Source organism: Ornithorhynchus anatinus, chromosome 4, assembly GCF_004115215.2.
Source record: "Ornithorhynchus anatinus isolate Pmale09 chromosome 4, mOrnAna1.pri.v4, whole genome shotgun sequence".
Taxonomy (NCBI): Eukaryota; Metazoa; Chordata; class Mammalia; order Monotremata; family Ornithorhynchidae; genus Ornithorhynchus; species Ornithorhynchus anatinus.
The window spans coordinates 14,128,036-14,145,949 of record NC_041731.1 but is presented as its reverse complement, the minus strand read 5'-3'; the positions used below and the strand labels follow the sequence as shown (position 1 = coordinate 14,145,949).

Here is a 17,914-nt window from a genome sequence, read left to right as displayed (position 1 = left end):
GGTAGAGATCTGAGTACCCCATAACTCTCTGGAAAGACAACTACAGTTTTGCCATGCATGCAGAATAAAGTCAAGCACCCCGTTTTAAAGCAACACTCCCAATAGTGGCAAGATCAAATATGAGGCACAAATACCTGAGAGGTTTTTGTGACTGAAATGTTCTTCCACAGTCAGAAACATTCTGATCCATCATTCAGAGGTGTCCCAGGGCATGGACTAACCACCTCGCCCAATCAGAGATTCACGGTCTCAAAAACAAAGCACCCATTACTTAAAATACCTAGGAAAGGTGGCAGGCATGTGGAAAGAAAAGTTATTTTGTGCAAGGAAAAGTAACCCAATTTTGATTAACAATTACCTTATTGCTTCTTTTATTCACTTTGAAAAATCCCAGAAATTTTTTCTTCTCTCTGTCTTCTGTGTCAGTGCCGAATGAAGATTTTCTGGTGGTTTCTGAAAAGATTATACCAAAAAAAGAAAAAAACCCCAAGAAACTGTAACTATACTTTGATTTTTTTTAAAAAAAGCAATCCCGCATAATTCCATTTTTAAAATCCTCAGAAATTCTAAATGAATCCTCTATTTTTGAAAACATTAGCCAGTCAGGGGAAAGAGACCAGACACAGTTAGTTTAAATTTTTTCACTTCATTTCAAACACCTTCTGCCACCGGCAGGCCTGAAAAGAAATAGAATGCAGCTCTCAGTTGCAGAGGTTCACCGACACATTTCAGGGAGAGAGGTATCATTCTTGTAGATTCAAGAGCACAATGGTGCTTAAAATGAAAATATTTCTTAAATCCTCATCCCTACAAAAACTCAGCCATTTGTTGCCATGCTTGAGTTAATTCCTGCAATCAAGGATGCTAATTAATGATAGAAAGCAATACATCCCCTCTTTGGGAATCTTCTTGTTTTCTGTTACGGGAATCAAATCACTAAAATGAGAAATAGTGCAAGGCTCACATTATTGGATCCTTTCATCCATCATCTCAGCTGGGACAACAAGGCTTCTCCCTTCAATTTTACAGTCTGGTGGATTTTGTTTATTTGAAATTTCTCAGCTCTTCTTTTCCTCAGTGTTTGCTCCTCTCAGGGGATGTCCTTGATGCCTACAGATCCCTTGGCTCTGTCTTCCATTCACTCAGTGTTTCTTTAAAAAAAGTACTATTTCTGACTCCTTGCTTTTGCTTAGTCAACCATAACTGCTTTTCCTTCTCCTTTGTAGGTCAGTGCTTCCACTCCCCCTAATCACTTCGCTGTTCCTTTTCTGAACTCCCCCATATTTGCTACAATTTTCTAGTCACGACAAATTCGGGACTGAGTACCAAAGACCACTCTCATGAAAAAAGTCATTCAAAGAGAGGAACATTTACAGTATGTGTAATAATCGTCTTTTGGGGGCACTTTATGGATTGTTATTTGACAGGTCTTCATCAAAAGGAAGTGCTTTAAAGATCTCAGCAGTTTCAAATGCCAGTTCTTAGTTAAAGGGTATTTCACTTAAAGGGAACTTTATTAGCTAAATTGTATTTTGCTGGGTTCTTAGTGAACCCCAAGGCACACGGAACCGGAATAACGTGATCTATACTATTACTAAATCTTACAGAAGAACAGCAAAGCTAATATCACCAAACCTTGTCTACGTCCACATAGCCAGCCAGAAAGTATTGTATAGGATATTCTGTTTTTCCCAAGTGACATCAATATAGGATGCATTTAATTCCAGATTTCTTTATTGTAAAAATGAACAACTACACAGACCCCTCTCCACTAGCCTGGTAATAGAATCAGACCTGCAAGTCTTCTTATTTTGACGCAGCTATCTTTGCCATGATGGTTCCTATAAGTGGGCCCGGGAACTCAAAGCCCTGTGGTGGGAGGATGGGTCAGGGAGGTTGGGGCAAGAGCAGATGAGTAATGGGGCATGAAAGAGGATCTCTGCTTCTTCACCCTTTCCATTCCTCCTTGGTCCTGTTGAGGGGTCCTGGGGAGTGTAGGCTGAGAGAGATCCATGAAGAAGGGCAAAAGCAGGGATGGCTGGAGGGGAAAATGGATTAAAAAAACAAAGTAAAAGCCATGCAAGGTAGGGGGAGGGCTGATCAGGTTGGGACAGAAGGGCATGGAGGGAATGAGGAAGGACATATCTGAGGTAGCAGGGGTAGAGAAGGAAAGGACAAGGGAGCTGTGGTGACTGGAGATTTAAATGAATTTGGTGAGTAGGAAAGCCTGCATAGGGGGTGAGAGAAGGATACAGAAAGTTGAGGAAAATAAGGAAGATGAAAAAGTTGTAAAAAAAAATTCTAAAACACTTTCAAAGAATATGTTCATTTCATTACCATACTTCACTGTTAAAAAGTTCCACAATCCCATTTTTTGAAGGGTTTTACCCTTAAGATCTGCAACATGTGTTGTCACTCTAAATTAGCGTATCTAGTATTTAGCAAACTTCCAGGCTTTTCATCCTATTAAGGCTGAAAGTTCGACGAAGAAAAACTGTCAATGGAATTAATGTTGTTTAGTTTTAGAGGTAGATAACCCAAGCAAAATTACACAAGATTATTATTTTCCAAATTGTAGGAAACTGTCTTTCAAATACCACTGCATGCAGTATCCATGTAACGATGCATATTTATTTTGGCTAGTAAAGAGAGTTAAGCACACTACAATATGCTTGAAGAGAAACGACGGAACATAAACATAAGCCTAACTTGTAATGTTAGCTAAAGTCAAAAATTATACACAGAAAAGCCCTGCCAAACACAGCCAGGCCAGATGCGCATCTTCATTAAATTCTTCTCTAAATTTCATCTGGTTTATTTCTTAAAAGTGACCTCAGAAATATGTAACTCCCCTTGAAATTAAAGGCTGCTGTGAAGATACTCGAGGAAGAAAACTAGTTTCCCCAGATCTAAAAGTGAACTCTCCTTTAAGGAGACTTCTCTAGTGGCAACACACAGATTCAGACTGATTTTTAGGGAGAGACACAAAACAAAATTTAGTTTACTTCTAAATTGAATTATAGGTGGAATATTGAATTAATATTGATGTGACTTATTTAAGCATCCAGGATGTCAGATATGGAGCTAAACATGGTTTGGGGCTAATATTTTTCTTTTATTAATTTTTTATGGCATTTTTTAAGTGCTTACTATGTGCCAGGCACTGTATTAAACCCTGGGGTAGATTCAAGTTAATCAGGCTGGACACGATCCAAGCCCCACATGGGCCTCACCATCTTAATTCCCATTTTACAAATGAGGTAACTGAGGCACAGAGAAGTGAAGTGACTTGCCCAAGTTCATGCAGCAGACAAGTGGCAGAGTCAGAATTAGAACCCAGGTCCTTCTTACCCTCCGGCCCATGCTCTCCTCACAAACGTGTGCCATCATAATACCTTCCACTTACTCATATAAAGAGAATATACCAGCCAAGGAAATCCAAGATAGTAATCCCATCTAATTTAGGGGATTTTGCCTCTCCATTTTCCAAAAGTGTCCTGCCAATCCCTGGCAGTCCCTGCCCAACCAGATGTAGGAGAGGGAATGATGGCTAGAGGCTCCAACATCCAGAGAAAGTTCTCAGGGTAATAATATTATAATTAATAATAATGATGGTATTTGTTTAGTGCTTACTATGTGCTGAGCACTGTCCTAAGTACTGGGGTAAATACAAGGTAATCAGGTTGTCCCACGTGGGGCTCACAGACTTAATCCCCATTTTACAGATGAGGTAACTGAGGCACAGAGAAGTTAAGTGACTCGCCCAAAATCACACAGCTGGTAAGTGGCAATTTAGTGGGGGGAATTGGACTCAATTGGTCATTTGGGTCCCTGGACACAGTGGCATCATGGAATTTTCATGCTTGGGTCACATAATCTTTCTTAGAGAAGCAGTGTGGACTAATGGAAAGAGCATTAAACAGAGTGCTGAAACAAGTGGGAGATATGCACGAAACGAGGCATCAGGAGATCCTGATTCTAATCTCTGCCATTTTGCCTGCTCTGAGGCCTTGCAAAAGTCACCTAACTTCTTAGTGTCTCAGTTTCCTCATCTGTAAAATGGGGATGCAAATACCAATTCACCCTCTCCCTTAGGCTGGGAGCTGGTGTGGGGAAGGGGCTGTGTCAGATCTGATTAGATTGAAAATACTCTGCTGCTTAGTAGAGAGCTTGACACATAGTAAGCCCTTAAATACCACAGTCAACATTTCCTATGCACATATATCTGTCAAATGGTAGTCGCCCACACTACAGACATTCTGGGAGTCTCTGTGTTTACACTGTACAACTCTGTTTGAGGACACGGTTAGTGTAAAGTGACAACAGAACTGTTGCTCACAGACAGGGGATTTGTCTCCAGCTAATGTCTTATTTTTCAACAAGAGATTTTCCAGTGAGCAATCATTATAGGTTTTAAGTCAAAATGCCGGTAAAGGGTTTCTTTGGCCTATCTGGAATGATTACTTATATTTCAACAAAGATGTAATTTTGATCCTGACAATGAGATCCTCTCACCGTTTTTGCTAAAAAAAGATTCCCTTCCCTGAGACAGCAGGTTCAATTGTCTTACTTTTGAAAACTATGTGGCCCCAAAGTTTTAAAATCATCTGAGAGGCATCAAGAGTCCATAGACTTTCCATTTGCTAAGTCATCTTCCACCACTTCGGAGGAATGGCCGCACAAATCACAGCATAAACAAGGCAACCAGACGTGCAACCTGACAGAAATATATATATATATATGTATATGTGTGTGTGTATATATATATATGTATATATGAAACCAGGCAATGAAAACCTTTTGTTTACTTTTCTTGCTGCAGTTTTTTGGGTATTTTGTTTTTTTGCCTCAGTCTCCTCACAGCATCCTAGCCCCGTGACATGCAAAGCAGAAGCTATGAGTAAACACTGTCTTCGCTGGACTTTACCTTGATAGATCAGGGAAGGTTCAGACTGAGCTTTGGTCTGAAGAACTGGAAGGGTACGTAATGAGAGAAGAACAGACAGGTTATAGATCTACAGCAGACCCTGACCCAAGGCATCGCTCATTTTTCAGAACCCGCGTCTCCAGCAAAACCACCAGGCAGGCTTCACCAGGGCCCAGGCAGGGGGAGAGGAGCTTGGTGAGGAAGTGGGAAGGGTGTTTAGCGAGAGGAATTTGTGGTTTTCATTCATGCAAGCTTCTGCCTCAACTGCTAAGACCAACGGTGGAAGCAGATGGCAGCAGAGCTTCTCTTTTGAGCGAATCATGTCCCCAGACTTCAGAGTGAATGTTTAAAGGCTCATGGGAGGAGACAGAGAAGAGCAATTCACGTTGTGAGAAAAACCAATCCCTATCTGCTCTCACTTGCCACCTGGGGCCCTGAACTTTGACTTTGGGCAAATTATCTCAAGAAACATTAGGCAGGAGGGAATAAGGTGGGGTGTGGGAGGAAATCATAGAACTCTAGACCAAAACAACCTTTTCCTTCATGAGGTGAAGGAAAAACTCAGTCCCCCAAAGAACCTGGAAGCCAATTTATTTGCTTTACATCACAGGGCTGGTTCTTTAGGATTGTTTGGTGGCTATCAAGCTAGAATTGTGAAAGGCCAGAGGTGGAAACAGCTGAGAATGAATCCTTTGGCAGCATAAGTGGGAGCCAACATCTTAGCCGCTTTACATACTGGGAAGCGGTAGTATATTCCAGGAAATTATTTACTTGGGATTGTTTTCTGTTATGGGTAACAGGATTTCATGTGACTTCTTCCGTGTGTTTACTGTGTTTACCTTTCAGGTTGTCAGAATGCTTGGCAATTATCTTAGATACTATCTGTGCCTTATTACTCAGATATGAACCTCTGCAACATACATAATTAGTACTTTTTTTTTTCTAAAAAAGTGTTTCTGCCCCTCCAACAGATAATGCAAACCTAATAGCACACATATCCATACCAATAAAATAGAACAAAATAAAAAGACCAAATACAGTTGGGTCTTAAAAAGGAAAATCCTGAACCTAGTTGTTAAAAATGATTCTAGGAAAAAAGGAAATAAAGAGGATTGGTTATTCTAGAATTGTTTTATGTGAGGTATAATATATTATGATGGGCTTCAAGATCCTCCGCTACTGTTACTGGAATCAGATTTTAATAGACTGGGGGCTTTCTGAAGCAGAAACATTTGGTAACTTTTCCAGTCCCAAATCCTTTGATCAGGCTGCCTTATTGTCTCATCATCCTAGCTGACTTTAAGCTTTCTGACAGACACAGAGACAGCTCCAGGCATTGTTGGCTAGAAGGTATGAGACAGATGAGACCTGCAGGCGGCATATATCTCTTGTACTCCAACTTAACCCCGATCATCTCTGGAATCTACTTCTCCCTGTCCAAGCAGGACTACGGACAAAATGATCCTTTGAGGAGAAAAGCAACCCAACCTTCCCCTAACGCAACCCAACCTTCCCCTAACGCAACCCAACCTTCCCCTAACGCTCTGGACCTCTAGACTGATAAGCTCATGGTGGGCAGGAGACCTGTCTGTTAACTCTGTTCTATTGTTCTTTCATTCAATCATATTTATTAAGTACTTAACTGTGCTCAAATCACTGTACTAAGCGCTTGGGAGAGTACAATAGAACAGTAAACACATTCCCTGCCCACAGTGAACTTACAGTCTAGAGGGGGAGAAAGAAAGCAGCAGTGATAAGAGAAAGTAAAAGATACTGTAGCCCCAGTGACTAGCTCTCTACTGTCCTCCCCTCCACATAGTTTGGCAGGAACTCCAGGGAGCCAAGTTCTCTGGAGGTGGCAGCTGTGGTTCTAGAGTTTACCGTACTTTTTCTGCCACTATGGCTCTGTTCCAAAACAGTCTGGCTGAGGGACTGAGGGACTGTAATCTATCAGTCCCTCTTTCTGTGCGTCACTGTGCCTGAACTGTATCCCTCCGTCTGTCATTGTCTACAAATATTTCATTACTTCTCTCAATCTACCTCACATAAAAAAAGATCTCCCTGCCAGTTTAAGTTAAAAATCAGAGTTTTGGGGCCTTTAGGCCAGGAAAGAGTAAAATGTGAAGAGTTTGAAAAGAGATGGAAGTAAGAGCCTGAGTGAATTTCAGTGTGAATACAAACTATAACTCAGCTCTTACTATTCTTGCTATTCATGAATTCTGACAATCAGGGAATTTTTGACATCTACATGGAAATCAGACGGTTTTCTACTAACTCAGACTATGGACAGTTTTGGGTTTGTAGATTTCCACACAGAGAAAAACAAAATGACTTTCCATTAAGTTTAAAAACACAAAACCAATCTAGGCTTTTTTCATCAATGGAAAAGATTTGTTCATTTGAAGAACCGGGCTGGTCAAAAATGGAGGTCTTCTTTACCTGTTACCTTTTCCCTCTGTTGCAACGACTGTGATGTCTCAATGCTACCTGTTGGGTGAACAGGTGCCGGCTGAGACCACTGTAAAAGTTTAGCACTGCCAACTGAGAGAGATTTCAAATATGGCCCTGAAGCCCTAACTCGAGTGCCTTACTGAAGGCACATTTCCAACAGGACTTACCTGATTAAGCCTTCTTTTTTTTTCTTCAAGTCCCTTCTGCATCACCTTGATTTTCTCCCTTTATTTATCCCCCCTCCCAGGCCCATAGCACTTCTGTCCATATCTGTAACTTATTTATATTAATATCTGTCTCCCACTCTAGACTGCAAGCTCATTGTGGGCAAGGAATGAGTCTGTTATACTATTCTATTATACTCTCCCAAGCTCATAGTACATTGCTCTGTACACAGTAAGCGCTCAATAAATAAGACTGACTGAATCTTGAGGCTAAACTCATCAGGTTTCCGGGACTGCTGTAATCACAACTGTCACAGGCAATGGATAAGATTAAACTTTAGCTCCTGTGATAATGGAAGTGAACTTGCGAGCCCTGCATGAACAATTACATAAAGGAGTTTCAAATACAGCTGAAGTTTTTTTTTTCACAAGGAATAGGTCCAATCATAGGTACACAATCTAGGCCCCAGTATTACTGAACACTTCCCAGCGTACCATGTGGCAGAAATCAACCCCTCACCTCGCTTGTTGTCCCAGGCATACAATTCCTTGATCCCCAGCTCGTTCAGAGACTTGGAAAGCTCCAGCTCTTCTCCGGCGATGTTGTCCCTGAGGAGAATGATGTGCTCGGGACGCACTTCGCACTTTGCACAGATGAGGGGGAGGATGTTCAGCAGAGGCACCGCAGGGCTGACTCGGACCACCGCCTTTTGGGTCCGGAGGTAATTCACCACCAGCCTCACAGATTTCTGGAACGGTAAGGAAGAGAAAACCAGAGCACAGCTAAAAATGTGCCTTCTCATGGTGACCCAATCAATCCATCAATCATATGTACTGAGTGCTTACTATGTGTAAAGCACTGTACTGTTTGGGAAAGTGCAATATTTAAGATTCACTAGGCTCACTCTGCCTTTCTAAAAAGAGTTAAACTATCTTCTCCCAAAACATGGGAAAAAGCACAGTAGACTACAGGTACCAAAAAATAAATTCATCTCAGTGTCTGTCCCACAGAAAAATGATGGTACAAAAGCAATACTATTTTCAATGAACGAATATTCCAAACCCTCTTTTTCTTCATTATATGATAATCAATCATATTAATTGAGCAATTATTGTGTGCAGAGCACTGCACTAAGCACTTAGGAGCAGACAATATAACAGAGTTGGTAGATACGTTCCCTACACAAAAGGAGCTTACAGTCTAGAAGTGGAGGTAGACATTAATATAAACAAATTATACATATGCACATAAGTGCTGTGGGAGTGACGAAGGGGTGAATAAAGGGTACAATAGGATACATCCAATTCATTTTCAGTCAAACCAAAAAAATACAATTTTTTTTTTTCTAAAGCTACTGGGTTCAGTCTTTCAGATGGGGATTTTTGACTGCATTCTCCCAAGTGTCTGCTAGCTGACACTGGGGTTTGCTGGACTGACAGCTATCTAGGGATATGAGGGACTCAGAACTGTTCTCACTATTCCTATCACTAATCTATTTTAATGTCTTCCTCTCCCTTCATACTGTAACCTCCTCGTGGGGAGGGATCGAGTCTACCAATTCTGTTGTAGTGTACTTCATACAGTGTACCACACATAGTAAGGGCTCAGTAGGTACCATTAGTGAGAAAGCAGCATGGCACTGGAAGTCAGAGGGTCATAGGTTCTAATCCTGGTTCTGTCACCTCTCTGCTGTGTGGCCTTGGACAAGTTACTTCACTTCTCTGTGCCTCAGTTCCCTCAACTGGAAAAATGGGGATTGAGACCGTGAGCCCCACATGGGACGGTCTCAATTTGCTGATATTCACCCCAGCGCTCAGTACAGTGCCTGGCACATAGTAAGTGCTTAACAAATGCAACAATTATTAATATTGTTACTGATGGACTATTTTGTTGCCTGTCTGGAGTCTCTCTAGGGCAGCGGTGTGACTTGGGGAGAGGGTGGGGGCTTAGAAAAACCCAGAGTGCTCTCAGTCATTCAAGAAAAGCACTGCCAGGGTGCCCACTGAAGAGAGATCTTGGATGATATTGGAAGTATATGTCTCCAACGACCAGAAGCCCATTAGTATCCAAAGGCATTGTTTTGGCCACCAGGGTTTAGATTTACTGTGTGCAGATTCAAGTCATGAAGAAATCTACTGCTGCCTGGGGTCATTAGCGATCCCCTTTGGGGGCTGAAGAAGTCCAAGATGTTATCTGACATTGTGGCTATGGAAACAGGCTCTCAGTAAGGGCTAGTTATGTGCATGGTTCCACAGACTTTATACTTGTCTGCACTTCAGGGTCCCTGCAAACATTAGGTTGGTGCCACAGGTTATTTTCCCAGTGCAGATTGCTTAAAAATTGATGTTTTCACTTGAGAAGTACTTTTTAAAATATAGCTGACTCCAGGCAGACTTAACCTCTAAATCTGTGCCAAGAATGTGCTTTAAAGGAAGGCCTATTCCCCATTGTTTTTATGGATCCTCAACAAAAAAGAAGCCATTTAGAAACTGGATGCACTTGCCGCAGAACAGAGAGGCCTTATATCATTTTCAAGTTAAAACTTTACCAAGTCCACATTTTAATTATTGCTAGCTGAGAGGCATGTACAACTTTGTGTATTTTTCATCCCTCTCCAGTTTCTCTTTTCTTCAATCCTCATGCCAGATGTTTCCCAGTCTTTCTTCCCAGTTTCCATCACTCCCGTTTTGCTTCTCTTGATTCCGTTTCACAAAATGTCTCCCTCTAGTCTTGCCCTCTGCTTTCCAATTTGCTGCTAGCTTAGCCCTGTGTGGGCAGGGACCGTCTCTCTTTATTGCTGAATTATACTTTCCAAGTGCTTAGTACAGTGCTCTGCACAAAGTAAGCACTCAATAAATATAATTGAATAATTGAATGAATGCCAGCTAACCTGGCTGGCTCCTGCCCTCTTCCTCTCCGATCTGGTATAGGAAGCCTGCTACGTCTCGGCCTTCCCAGCCCTGGACACTTCTTTCCATCTCTGGTTTCAGCCTGGTCTAATGGAGAGGGCCTGGGGGTCAGAAGGATCTGGGTTCTAATTCCGGCTCAGCCACGGGCCTGCTGTGTGACCTTGGGCAAGTTACTTAAATGAGACACAGAGAAGTTACCTCATCTGCATAATGGGGATTATGACTGTGAGCCCCATGTGGGACAGCAATTGTGTCCAACCCAATTTGCTCGTATCTGCCTGTCACCTAGTAAGCAATTAACAAATATCACAATTATTATTATTAACCATCTTCCACCATTTCTGGTTCTCCTGAGCTTGGCTTGGGAAGCAGCAGAACCGGGTGGAAAGAGCATGGTCTGGGAGTCAGTATACTTGGGTGCTAATCTCAGTTCCGCCACTTGCCTGCTATATGACTTTGAGCAGTCATTTACTATCTCTGCACCTAACTTTCCTCATCTTTAGAAATGGGGGATTAAATATCTGACCTCCCTCCCCTTTAGACCATGAGCACTATGTCAGACATGGACTGTATCTACTGATCTGCTTATATTCTATTTACCTCAGCTCTTATTACAGTGTCTGGCACATAGTAAGTGCTTAACAAATACCATGAAAAACAAAAACAAATGTCTCAGGCAAAAGAGGCGGTAAGTCCCAACACTAAGATCCTACTGTCTTGAATCCATAACCCATACTCTGCTAACCTCAGGCATCTTAGGAAGCGGTGGTTTACTCTTCTCTTCAAGGACTTTTTCTTTCAGCAGTATAGTATGCACATCCAGTGTCCCTATCAAAGTGTTTGGCTTGAAACTTAAAGGTTGATCAGACTCCAAAGGAAAGAGCTCGATGGTGTGTTGGGCTGGGTTTAAGTGGCACTGTTTGCAAAGCTCAATCAAGAGGTCCATCACTGCATTCCTGTCAGACGAGAGAGAGAGAGAAAATGATCATCATCACTCTTCGTGCTGATTGAGCAACTATACTTACCGTGTACTTACTATGCACCAAGCATTGTACGAGATGTTAGGGATTGATCAACAGAAGAACGATCCTGACCTCAAGAACTTACTGAGGAGATGATTTGCCAAATATATAATGATAATAATAGAGAGAGTAAGAGCATAGATAGAAATGATAAAAACATATGTAAAAGTTATAAATACACAGAACTCTCCATCTTCAAAGATTACACTCCCCGAAGGTGAGGTCAATCAATCAATCCCTGGTATTTATTAAGTGCTTACTGTGAGCTGAGCACTTGGGAGAGTATAAGAACAGTGCTTGACACATAGTAAGTGCTCAACAAATAGCATAATCATTATTACAATACAATAAAGTTGGTAGACAAGATCCCTTCCCACAAGGTGCTTACAGTCTAGAGGAAGTAAGAAATAAGTGTTGCAGAAGGGAAAGCAAGCTGGGGGAACGGAAGGCCTCTTGAAGGAAATGTGATTTTAAGATGGCTACCCGTTCACATGAATGTGGCCAAAAAAGTCCACTTAGGACCGACATGCCCTCCTGAATCATTTCCAGGTAAAGACAGATCCTTGTTGCTTCGATGGGTTTATTCCTCATTGTGCCTGGCTCTGCTTCTGACTCTGCCTCCTTACAGTCAGGTTTTCACAAAAGCTGTCGCTCCAGCAATATTAAGACTATAAGCTTCATGCAGAACAGGGGCTATTTCCAACCTGACTACCTTTTATCTACCCCAGTGCTTTGAACAGTGCCTGGCACATAGTATGCGTTTAATACCATAAAAAAAATCCTTCTACTGATTTCTGCCCTCCAGGGTAGCTAGCTGCTCCTGCTAGTCTCCAAGCAGCCCCTGCCATGTTGCATTCTTTGACACTGTGCTTCTACGTGTCTTGAATCTGTTTCTCCACCCTGGGATGTTGGAGAGATCCCCCTTCAGGGCCAAGTGCCGTAGCAGCTTGGTTATTGTGCTATCATCCCTTCTCCTCACAGGCTTCACCCAGAGAAGCTGGGTTGGTGTGAACACTGCTTGCTTCCATGCTGATGAGGCGATGTTGTTCCAAAACCTCTCTGTTTGTACTCTCGTCCTGACATTTGCTGTTGCGGGTGGGCTGTGTATGACACCGATAAATCGCCGCAGGAGCTGGATGTGTTTTCTCTAGAGGGTCCTGGTTTTGCAGCCATCTAGAAAGAAGGATACCTGAACAACCTTGAAGACCCTGACCTTGGTGCAGAAAATGTCACTGCACTCTACCCTGCAGTCTCCTGAGGGTCATGCTGGCCATTTGTATTCTGCTTCTGGGGTTTTCATTGATCTGGCCATTGTCAGACAGTCTCCTGCCGACTGGAAAGCAGTGTGGGTTCTAATCCTGGCTCCGCCACTTGTCTGTTGTGTGACCTTGGGCAAGTCATTTCACTTCTCCGTGCCTCAGTTTCCTCATCTGTAAAATGGGAATTAAGACTGTAACTCCCATGTGGGACACGGATTTTGTCCAACCTGATTGACTTGAATCTATCTCAGTGTTTAGAACAGTGCCTGGCACATAGTATGGGCTTAACAGATACCATAAAAAAGCAGCAGAATTTGGTGACCGCTTTGAGTTGTGTGCTGCCCAGTGCTGGGAGTAAACCAGGTTGGGCCGGAACCTGGCTCTACTAAAATAATAATAATAATTGTGGTAAGAGTTGGAGCATTGGGGAGCTTGTCCAAGGAGCAGGGACCACTGGAATCACTTTGCAACAAAAGCACGACTTTGGAAGATGCAACAAGGCTGCCTATTGAATTTACCCTCTCACTGGAGCCCAGGAGAAAACTGAAACTTCAGTTAAGGAGGGTTTTTTCATTTGTTTTTGGACAAGCATCCTGATGCCAGTGAATGCCAACTCCGGTACAATTTAAACAGTTTTTTTTTCCCTCTTGGTCCTCAGGGAAGATGGGAAACACTTGTATAACACCCTCTATGACAGTCCTCCAGATGTTCGACAGTAAACAATACATCCCTACAATACAGCCCAATTATTTCCACCTGGGTCACCCCTGGGCATGCTTAGATAGGGTGAGAGGGCTCAGAAAACCACTGGCTTCTCTTGGGGCTGTTGGTCTGTTTCTGCCTCACAAGAGGACCTAGGACTAGAACTGCATCTCTCAAACCTAATTTCCCATGCTCTCGGGCTCTCAGTCAATAATTGTAGAATAGCATCGCCTAATGGAAACAGAACAGGCCTGGGAGTCAGAGGACATGGGTGCTAATCTCAGCTCTGCCACTTGCCCGCTGGGTAGCCTTGGGCACATCATTTCAACTTCTCTATTTCTCAGTTTCCTCAACTCTAAAATGGGTACTAAATACCTGTTCTCCCTCCGACAGACTGTGTCCCCCATTTGGAACAGGGACTGTGTCTGGCCGGAATGACTTGTATCTACTCCAGCACTTAGTACAGGGCTTAAATGTCATAATCATCAACATCAATGACCTCCTGAGACAATGCACTAAGCGCTCGGAAAACTACAATACAGTAATGACTTCATTTGTATACCTACCTGTCCTTTTTACATTCAATAATCAGAGAAGCAGTGAAGTTTAGTGGATAGCGCACGGGCCTGGGAGTCAAAAGGACCTGGGGTCTAATGCCAGGTCCACCACATGTCTGCTGTATGACCCTAGGCAAGTCGCTTCATTTCTCTGGGCCCCATTACCTCATTTGGAAAATGGGAATTAAGACTGTGAGCCCCTTGTGGGACAGGGACTTTGTAGGTACTTTGTATCTACCCTAGTGCTTAGTACAATGCCTGGCACATAGTAAGCGCTTAACAAATGCCACAATTATTATTAATATTGTCATTAATAATAATCATACTGACAACAGAAAATGCCTTTCCCAAATGTGCTTCAGAAATAACGAAGGAATTTCCAGGAAGAGAGTTGAAGCAAAGAAAACAACGGTGCAACAGAATGACAGATTTTCATGATTTAAAGTGTAGACCCTGATCTGCTACCCGAACCCTCGGCAAATTTCTTTAAAGGCTAAGATCGGCCAGAACTGAACTAGTAGGCATTTCCTCAGTGGATGTCACAAATGACCCCTTTCATGGGTTGCCAACTTCATCCCTCAATGAGGTCTTAGTTTTCTAGGATGTTCAAAAGCCAGCAGCTTTCTGCATGGACTAGTAGCTTTTGGTACCTTGAAAATCAAAAAGCAGAAAGAAATGGAAAAAAGGATGAGGGAGAACAAGCTATCTTCAAACTGGAGAGGTGGCCCTCTGTGATTTGAAGGAATTTCACGTTGGGGAGAGAGAACCCATATCCACTAGCCCATACAGGGATATTTACACTTCTCTCAGCTCAAGTACTCTCAGAAGGTAGTGGAGGAGATTCTTCTTCTTAGGAAAATGCAAACTATTGCTATCGTTCACTTCAACAATGAACACACCATCTCAAATACCTTTTAGGATTAAAAAAAGAATGAGCAGTTGAGGAAAATCTATTTGCTCATAAACCAAATTCCACTGAAGCCGTTTTCCCTGGAAGTTTTGCTTATTTTTCTGGACCTAGACTGTAGTTCATCTAGACTGCAAGTGCCTTGTAGACAGGGAACATATGTTTACTGTGTTATACTGTACTCCCCCAAGCGTTTACTACAGTGCTTTTCACACAGTAAGTGCTAATAAACACCACTGATTGTTGAATTTGACCCTACCTTAACTACGTTCTCTGTGGGTGAAGGCAAACTTGGGTGGTGGGGTGAACAGAGACAGAAACCACGACTTTACAGTTCATTTATTCCTGGAAATTTCCTCTGCTGAACTGCTATCATGGGGTGAAAAACTAGACAGGAAAACCAAGAAATAACTTCATAATCTGAAAAATGTAGAAATTGAAAAAAAATCTGGAAAATAAGTTTACTTTTAATGGCTTTTTTTTGCTTTTTTGGGTAAAATTCCAGAAGAATCAAGGTTGCCCTTTGCCCTCCAAGTCTGTCACCACACATGAACAGCAAGATGTTGGTCATTGCTCCAGGAAGGAGAGACTGTCAGGGATCCAAAAAAACCTACAAACCAGATGGAAATTTAACTCCCTTTTGGACCCTTGCTCAGGGTGTTTTCACTAATCCAGCTGCTTAGATCAGCACCCACTAGTTCTGTCGGAGCCATTTTCATTCAAATAAGATTACCAAACCTACTATTTTAGGGAAGTAATTTGGCTCTATTCCACCCCTGTGTTAATAAATGGAATGATATTTATAACCACAGCCTGAAAGCAAAGCAACAGCCGACAGAGAAGACTTGCATCAGCAGTATATACTACACCACATAGTGGCTACTACGATTCGTTATATTTTACAGAACTCCATGGGGAAGAGGTTATGAGATTATGTCATTTTAAAGATCATGGCTACCAAAACCATCATCAGAATCCAAAAGCATGTCTTGAGCCTCTACATGGTGGTCACTTGATCAAACAACATGAGGGTAAAATTTTGCACTTAGCCTTTAATCCATCTTTTTTTAAAATGCCTGCCTGCCCCTCTAGAATGTAAACTCACTGACGACAGGGAATGTGTCTACCAACCAGGTTGTACTGTACTCTCCCAAGTGCTTAGTACAAAACTCTATACACAGTAAGCGCTCAATAAATATTGATTGACTGACTCAAAGCTGCAGGCTTCTTCTACAACTTGGAAATTAGGTTAATCTGCTGCAGGATTCCCAGGGATATTAACCTTATTGTGCTAAATAGGCTTTCCTTCAGTTCTGTTCTTCGGTCACTGATATTTCCATTTCTGTGTGGGAATAAGTGATCAGAGTACCAGAACTCCGATCCACAAGGTGGGTTATACTGTACAATTTCACTCAACCAACAGAGTTCACACAATTAGTCTTCAGAGATTTCTTCTATTATATTTGATCGCTACTGATCATACTTTACTTTCTCCCTGATATTGATCATCCCTTTTTATTTGTGAACTGAAAGAAATACCAAGACCTATTTGCAATCCACTTGTAATGAAAAGAGAAAGGAGACGGAAATGAGAGTTTAAAGAAACTGAAAATACCCCCAACTGTTACCAAATACACCTTTCCATGCACTGTGACGCTAATTAAACCAGTCGATCAATAGAATTTACTGAGCATTTCCCGTGTGCAGAGCAGTGTACTAAGCACTTGGGAGAGTAAAATTCCAGAAACTTTATAATCTAATAAAAACTCCAGTCCATTTATTCAAGCTCTTATTGAAATCCAGCTAGGGGAAAATAGGATCAATATAAGGAAGAGCTTCAGGTTTCCAGGTTTTATTTGGTGTGTTATAAAGGGGCTATTTATAGACTAAAGCAGTTAAGTTATGCAGAGAGAGGAGGGAGAGAGAAAAGGAAGGAGGAAGGGGGGGGCAGGAGGGGGAAGGGAAGGAAGTAGAAAGAGAGAAGGATGAAGGGAGGGAGAAATGGGGATTGGAAGGAGTGAGAGAGGGATGTAGAGAGAGAGAAAGTGGGAGGGAAAGAGAGAGGGAGAGAGAGGAAGGGAAGGAGGGGGGGAAAGACAAAAGGAGGTGCTGCTGGATAGGCTATGTTGGGCCGCCCGACAATCAATCCATCAGTCATTGGTGTTTATTGAACATTTAGTGCATGGAGAGCACAATACAACACAGTTGGCAAACACCTTCCCCGCCCACAAGACGCTTAGAGGGGGAGATGGACATTTGAACTAAATTTTGGATATGTCCAGTAGTGCCATGGGGCTGAGGGTGGGGTGAATATCAATTCCTTAAAGGGTACAGATCCAAGTGCATAGACGATGCAGAAGGGAGGAGGAGGAGGGGGAATGAGGGGAAGGACTCCTGGAGGAGACGTGATTTCATTACAGCTTTAAAGGTGGGGAGACTGGTGATCTGCCACATATGAAGGAAGGAAGGAGTTTCAGGACAGAGGGAGGAAGTGTCAACCTCAGTGACTCCTCTGAAGGAAGGGTGCCCTGGGACAACACCCAATCTTGATTAATCTTAATTTAAATGGAAACTTCCTCAAGAAACTGCAAGTAGGTCAAAAAAATGCCTGGATCTTTAATCACCAATATGACGGCACTGCCAACCCAAATGCTGCTTTGAGACATAGAAATTCTTCCTGAAAGAGATGTGCATTTCCCCTTGTGGACTAAACTTTAGGGTTTGGCTCTACCTCAGGAGGAGTCAAAGGTCTTTACGAGTCCCAGCTGGAACTAAGCCACTCACTGCAGGCCTGGCTTCAGCTGTGGAACCCCAGCCTTATCCTCTCAACCAATATGACCCGATCTTAACCTAGACATTTGTGAAGCAAAACTGAAATATCCAACGGGGACTGTGTCACATGAAACAGTCCCATTTCAAAACTGTCTCAGACTCCTCTAGAATTACATGGCAGTTTGGGGCGGGACAGCACACACTTTGGGCTGCAATGAAAAAGAACTTGACTGTGTGGTAAGT

General features: G+C 42.5%; 1 protein-coding gene across 6 annotated transcripts in view; it reads right to left on the bottom strand.

Moving 5' to 3' along the window:
• COBL (cordon-bleu WH2 repeat protein) overlaps positions 1–17,914 on the bottom strand; it is a 235,645-nt gene that overhangs the window by 136,987 nt on the left and 80,744 nt on the right. For 4 of the 6 annotated variants that reach the window (XM_029062151.2, XM_029062154.2, XM_029062155.2 and 1 more), the window contains exons 3-6: positions 11,198–11,408; positions 8,063–8,291; positions 4,928–4,972; positions 359–453 (exon numbers count right to left, since the gene is read on the bottom strand). In XM_029062151.2, the coding sequence (XP_028917984.1) occupies positions 359–453; positions 4,928–4,972; positions 8,063–8,291; positions 11,198–11,408 (580 nt within the window). The remainder of the gene's footprint in view (positions 1–358; positions 454–4,927; positions 4,973–8,062; positions 8,292–11,197; positions 11,409–17,914) is intronic. The other 2 variants (XM_039911704.1, XM_039911705.1) reach the window with 1 other exon arrangement.